Below are 7,063 nucleotides of genomic sequence, written 5' to 3'. Positions count from 1 at the left end.
TTGCTAGGTGTTTTCATTACGTTTGGCATCATTGTGTCTCTGTTATATTTTGTCTTATTATTAGTGTTTTTTTTATATCAAGTGAATGAATCTGACATGAGCGTAAACGCATTATGAAATAATTAATAAATGTATTTAAATGTATAAAAATATGATATTATGATTTAATGTATTTACATTATGCGATTATATCATGAATAAAAAGATTGTGTTTTCATAATGAATGTATATTTTGGGAGATTCTTATTTTAATAATCATTTTTTATTTTACATTTGTTTATTTATTTATTACTCTTCTCAAACTTAGTCATGAGGAGTTTTCATTTAAAAAAAATTTTATTCACAAAATACGTTTAATTCCACTTTTACCTGCAGTGGCTGGTGTTTCATCTCATCTCATATCACTTTTGATTTGTGTCCTGATGACATTTACTTGGACATTTATTCATTTAGCAGAGGCTTTTACGCAAAGCTTTCATTTCAGTCCTTGATTAGATATTTACTTTAAACGAGGAAGATGTTATAAACATTATACTGTGTATGAAAACTCTCATTTTGAGCTTGAGATCAGAGCTGATTTCAGCACGACAGTCAGACACTGCATGTGTTATATAATCACAAACTTAGTCATGAGGAGTTTTCATTTAAAAAAAATTTTATTCACAAAATACGTTTAATTCCACTTTTACCTGCAGTGGCTGGTGTTTCATCTCATCTCATATCACTTTTGATTTGTGTCCTGATGACATTTACTTGGACATTTATTCATTTAGCAGAGGCTTTTACGCAAAGCTTTCATTTCAGTCCTTGATTAGATATTTACTTTAAACGAGGAAGATGTTATAAACATTATACTGTGTATGAAAACTCTCATCACTGCAGATCAGAGCTGATTTCAGCACGACAGTCAGACACTGCATGTGTTATATAATCACAAGAGAGAGAGAGAGACAGAGAGAGACAGAGAGAGAGAGAGAGAGAGAGAGAGAGAGAGAGAGAGAGAGAGAGAGAGAGAGAGAGAGAGAGAGAGAGAGAGAGAGAGAGAGGGAGAGGGAGGGGGAGAGAGAGAGAGAGAGAGAGAGAGAGAGAGAGAGAGAGGAAGGAGTCGTGTGTGTTTGTGTTTGACTCACACACTCAACAGCAGCAGCAGCAGCAGCAGATGTGTGTCATTTACTCTCTCTGTCTCTCTCTTCATTACTTCAGCAGCAGAAGATCATTTGGAGCTCAAAAAGAGCAGATCTTCATGACCAAAGTTAAGGTAAGAAGACTGACATGAGAGTTTGAATGAAGATGCTGGATAGAAATGGTCAGGAACTAGTTGAGTCTATGGCTGAGAGCAGGATTCCAAGAGAAAATCCTGGAAATTAATTTAAAAATAAAAATTTTTATAATGAATAAATGTTTTGCACAATTATTTTATGAATAAAAAGATTATATTATAATCTAATTGTGTTTTGAGATCATATTATGAATAAAAAGCTAATGTTTTTGTTATCTTATTTTTATATTGAATATGTTTTCAGTCTCATATTTTAATAGTACGTTTTTTTCATGAGTAAAAAGATTATAGTATGATCTAATATAAATATATTATGAGATTACAGTATATTATGGATAAAAATAAAAATAAAAATTTTACTGCTCAATGAGATTATATTTTATGACCATATTTTATAATGAATATATTTGTTCTAATTATGCTAGAAATGCAAATGTTTTTATTTACTGCACGATATCACCAGTTAAATCCTTATTATTGACAAATTATACACAATATTATTAAAAAAAAACAAACAAAGCTTTGATATTTGACTTCATTTTGTTATATGCAATGCAAAATAATATTCTTATCTTGTTTTGTAGTGAAAAATATTTAACCACCAACATTTGTATTGTTTTAACCATACAGCATATTTTATTATATTAATGCTTAAAACAAAAACTATTTACTAATGGGGTAAAAATAATATTAATAACCTGAATTCAAGTCTTTTTGCTTAGTAAATGCATCATGTTTTAAACACATTTTACTAGTAAGCGCAAAAATACTGTTTTTGCAAGTATTCAAATGTGAAAACAAACAACTGGGGATATGTGTGTGAATCCTTTCTCTTTCCTCCGATGCTCTAGTGTCAATTACAACCACATAAGTGAGTTAAATAGTGACGGTTGTGCATTCAGTGGTGCTCGTGTTGTCTTTATATGAAGATATTAATATAATTCACTTCCCTTCTTGAGCAGAGGGTGCGGATGGATTCCCATTGTGTTTGAATCCCTGAAGATTCGGTCGAAGTGTGCGTGTGTTTGAGAGCAAAAGAAGGAAACACACGCGGGGCAAAGCAGGAATTGAGCTGAAACAATAGCAAACAATGAAAAGCAACTGACTGCAACACAAACCACAGGATGAGAGAATCACACAAGAGTGTTTTACTAGTTAGAGTCATTTTTGCATTTCCATGTGATCATATCACACTTTTTAGTGACTGTTAGTCAGGTTAGACTTATAAAGGAGCGAGAAACATTCATTCTGTGTTTCTCTTCATCTACTATATAGGGTGCATGAGGCTGAAGAAGATTATATGTGGCAGATCTTTCTTCTGCAAATCCTCCGACTCATTAAATGGAGTTACACAATCTTGGCCATCCGCGAATTCAACATCACCCGCTTGAGAGAGAGAGAGAGAGAGAGAGCGGCGCGAGGGAAAATAGGTCATGTTCTCTGTTTGATCGCTGACGTTAGAACATGTGGGATGTGGCAGCTGTCAAACTCTGCATCCCGTTAGAAACCTCAGAAGCATTCATTAAACAGAAACCGGCAAGAACTGTTCAACTGAGTGCTCATCATGGGGAAAAAAGAATCATTTTCTGGGATTAAACGTGAAAAGTGTGTCACTATAAATAGATGATGTGTGTTATTGGTGCTGCTGGTTTAGTCTGTGTAACCAGTGATCTCTCGCTGTGTTTGTTTGTAGATGTCGTGGCACTCCATGTACAAAAGCTCCAAGTTCCGGCATGTTTATGGAAAAGCGGGAAGCAGGGAACAGTGTTACGAGGGAATTCCCATCACTCACAGCGTCCATGACAACCACTTCTGTGCCGTTAACCCCAAATTCCTCGCCGTGGTCACCGAGAGCGCAGGAGGAGGCGCGTTCCTCGTTATCCCACTTCATAAGGTAGAGTTAACAACTGATCATTCACCTAACCATGCTCTGCTTACCAAAACAGCTGAAGCATAATCCTACTGTGTATACTCAAACTAACTAGTTTAACCAAGTATTCAACTAAGCATACCCATACTGTACATAGCAAAATAAACTAGATTAACTAGCTTAACAACTATGCAACTAAAGCGTAACAACTATACTGTTCATGCTAAAACTTACTAGTTTAACCATACAATCAATTAAAGTGTAGCTGTATCGTGCATATTAAAAGTAGTTACACCAACTATTTATCTGAAACATAACTATACTGTGCACATAAAAACAATTTCAACCATCCAATCAATTAAAACATATTCATACTGTTCATACTAAAAATAAACTAGTGTAACCATTCAAAGTGATATCAAATACCAATCAAATACTGTGCATATTAAAACTAGTTTAACCAATCAATTACAGCAAAGTCATAATGTGCATACTAAAACAAACTAGTTTAACCAATCAAAGTGAAATCATATTGTGCACATGAAAACAAGCTAGTTTAACCAGTTATTCAGTTGAAGCATAACCATACTGTGCATACTAAAATAAACGTCTTTAACTAGTTGAACGGTCATGGGACTAAAGCATAACCATACTGTGCAATACATACTCAAACAAACTAGTTTAACTAGATTAACCCACTATGAAACTGAAGCATAACCATACTGAGCATACTAAAACAATCTAGTTTAACCTTCCAATCAATTAAAGTGTAGCTGTATTGTGCATACTAAAACAAGTTCAACCATCCAACCAATTTAAGCATATTCATACTATTCATACTAAAAGTAACTAGTTTAACCAATCAGTTCAAATGAAATCATACTGTGCACACAGAAACAAACTAACTTTCCAAATGAAGCATAACCATACTGTGCACACTAAAACAAACTAGTTTAATCATCCTATCAGTTAAAATGTAGTTGTAGCCTGCATACTAAAACTAATTTAACCAACCAAGTGAAGCGTAATCATACTGTGTTCACAGTAAAAAAAAAGACCCAGACTAAAACAAACTAGCTTAACCAACTATACACCTGAAGCATACCTGTGCATAGCAAAAGACTAGTTCAGCCAACCAAGTGAAGCATAATCATACTGTGCATACTTAATCTAACCATCCAACCAATTATAACCATTCTGTAAATACTAAAATGAAGTAATTTGACCAACCATTTGAAGCATAAGTACTTTCTACATTCTAAATATAGTTTAACCATCAGATGCTTTCAAAAAATAAACTAATTTAACAAACCAATAATTTAAAGCTTAGTCATACTGTCCAAAAACAAACTAATTTAACCCGATAAGGGAAGCCAAATCTTACTGTGCATGCTTAAACTAGTATGACCAACCAACCTAATGCAGCATAACCATACTTTAAATGCTAAAATGAAGTAATTTAACCAACCAACTGGAGCATAATCATTTTGCACCTACTAGAACTAGAACTAAAACTGGTTTAACTATCCAATTAACTACAGAATAACCGTTCTCTATATACTGAAACTAGTTCAATCAACCAGTGGGAGCATAACCATTCAGTATGCAAAAGTACTAGTTTATCCATCCATCCAATGAAAGCATATCTGTACTATGCACACTAAAACAAACCATTAGAGACAGTAGGAATCCATAAGCGTGTGTGTTCAGACATGTGTTTAGCGTTTGGAGGATGTATTGATATCAGTGTCTCTGGGAGTGAGAGATGGAGAAACGTGTGACTGGTACAGACGCTCAATCAGCTCTCTGTTGGACTTCTGATAATAGTTAGTTCAGTCCTCAAGTGCACACACTCTACTGAGTCAAAACCACATCAGAAATGTGTTTTATGAAACTTAAGAGAGCGTAGTGAATCAAATGATTTACTGTTAGCAAATGAATACTAGTTTAGGTAATGTGGCTGCTTAGATTTCTGTGGAACCCGAAATAATAGTTTGTAGTCCCACCTTCTGGTAGAAAAAAAAGAATTTAAATAGAAAGAGAGAGAGAAATAAAAAGACTATTGAACTATTATTGTAGGGTGACAAAAAATACAGTTTAGTTAACATAGTGGGGCACAAATGGGGTAAGTTGTCAGTTGCACAGTATTCTCAAAAAAGTTGAGAAGAATACCTTATTTGTAAAAATGCAAGACCATGCCATTGTCACAGTTCGTTGTGGCAAGGGAGAATGCAGGAGTCTCAAACTTCACTTGAATAGAGTTTAATACTGAAAATGCAGGGGTTTAATACATACACCTCAGGAGCAAAATCAAACAACTAGTAACAAAGTTGACCGGACCAGGAATGAAGGAACAAACAGGAACTAATATACATAGGATCATTAACAAAACAGGTGCATAGAATAATCAATAAACTCAACAAGAACAGGAAAATGACCATAAAAGGAAACTCAGGAACAAGGACAGGGGTAAAACACGGAAAAACAAGTGACATTACCACAACACTGACATTACCCCCCTCCCGATAGACGTATCCCGCGCCGTAACCTATCCACCGGGGAGGGGGGGGTGGGCGCCCTGGTATCTGACGGAGGTACCAGAGGCCTCCAGGGCGGATACGGGAGCTCAGGGGGCCATGGCAGGACAGGCAGTTCAAGGTGCCATGGCGGATCAGGGAGCTCGGGGTGCCACGGAGGAGCAGGTAGTCCAGGAGGGCATGGCGGAATAGGGAACTCAGGAGGCCATGGCGGTGCAGGCAGTTCAGGAGGCCATGGCAGAGCAGCCGCCGTGGCCCCAGCCCCCGCCCCGGCCTCTATGGCTGGAGCCCCCCAAAATACTTGGAGAGGATAACGGGCTCCAAGGTCCCTCCCTAAGGACGATCGTGGAGCTTCGGAGGATTCAGGGGTGTTTGGGGCTGGGCAGGCGGTTAAAATTCTTAATAATTTTTAATACAATAGTTTTAGTTTTTCATTCTTTTTTTTATATTTATATTTTATCTTTATTTAAATCATCTCACTTTAACTAATATATAAAGTTCAAAATTTTACAGCATATAAAACCTACTGTATGTGACAACTTGCCCCGACCTCACATTAATGATCACTGTTATTTTAATTGTTTTATTTAGTTGACAGGGACATTGTACATTAATAAAACATTCCTGTAAATGTGTCAACCGTAGTCCCTGGACAAGATGTTACAAGTCACCCTAAAATAAAATTTTATTAAAAATACATAATAGAAAATGTAATAATTACATAGTACAAATCATACAGTAGTCTATAAAAAACAATAGGATGAAATAAAGACAATGCAAACAAGATACAAACAATAATAAGATAGCTAGCAAATATAAAAGTCTAGTGTTGACAAATCTGAGTAGTAATTAACCAATTCTTCAATTGAACCCTAAATAAAGCATATGTGTCTAGATCTCGTATAGTTGTCGGAATAGTATTCCATTCTCGTGCAGCTTTGACAGAAAAAGCAGACTGACTAAAATGACTTTGTCTAAGCGATATGATACAGTCTCCTCTTAATGCAACTCTTGTAGAACGATAATCAGTTGTTCTAATACTAACTAACTGACCAAGAGGGGGAGAAGATAAATCATAAATATTTTTATACATCAAGCATACATTTGCATACTTAATCATGTTTTCCCAATTTAGCAAATTATATTTTTTCAGTATTAGACAATGATGATAACGTACCGATTTCTTGTCGAAGACTTTAAGTGTACATTTTTATAAGGACTCTAATGGTTTTAGAGTCACTGAAATCGCCTGAGACCAGGTGGTTAAACAGTAAGTCATGTGAGAAATAACCATAATATACATCTTAGCTGCCTCAAATGACATATAATCTCTAATAAACTTAAAATTATAGAGATTAAACTTAACCTGCTTACAAA

The 7,063-nt window shown here is 35.4% G+C and overlaps 1 protein-coding gene across 2 annotated transcripts in view; it reads left to right on the top strand.

The window, feature by feature from the left end:
- Nucleotides 1–1,149: 1,149 nt before the first annotated feature.
- Nucleotides 1,150–7,063, top strand: part of coro2bb (coronin, actin binding protein, 2Bb) — a 14,947-nt gene continuing 9,033 nt past the window's right edge. For both annotated transcript variants that reach the window (XM_016230828.1, XM_016230827.1), the window contains exons 1-2: nt 1,150–1,258; nt 2,973–3,173. In XM_016230828.1, the coding sequence (XP_016086314.1) occupies nt 1,160–1,258; nt 2,973–3,173 (300 nt within the window). In that variant the 5' untranslated portion in view covers nt 1,150–1,159. The remainder of the gene's footprint in view (nt 1,259–2,972; nt 3,174–7,063) is intronic.

Source organism: Sinocyclocheilus grahami, unplaced genomic scaffold, assembly GCF_001515645.1.
Source record: "Sinocyclocheilus grahami isolate Dianchi unplaced genomic scaffold, SAMN03320097.WGS_v1.1 scaffold377.1, whole genome shotgun sequence".
NCBI classification, from domain to species: domain Eukaryota; kingdom Metazoa; phylum Chordata; class Actinopteri; order Cypriniformes; family Cyprinidae; genus Sinocyclocheilus; species Sinocyclocheilus grahami.
The sequence above is the reverse complement of the archived record's forward strand: the minus strand, read 5'-3'. Positions and strand labels throughout refer to the sequence as shown.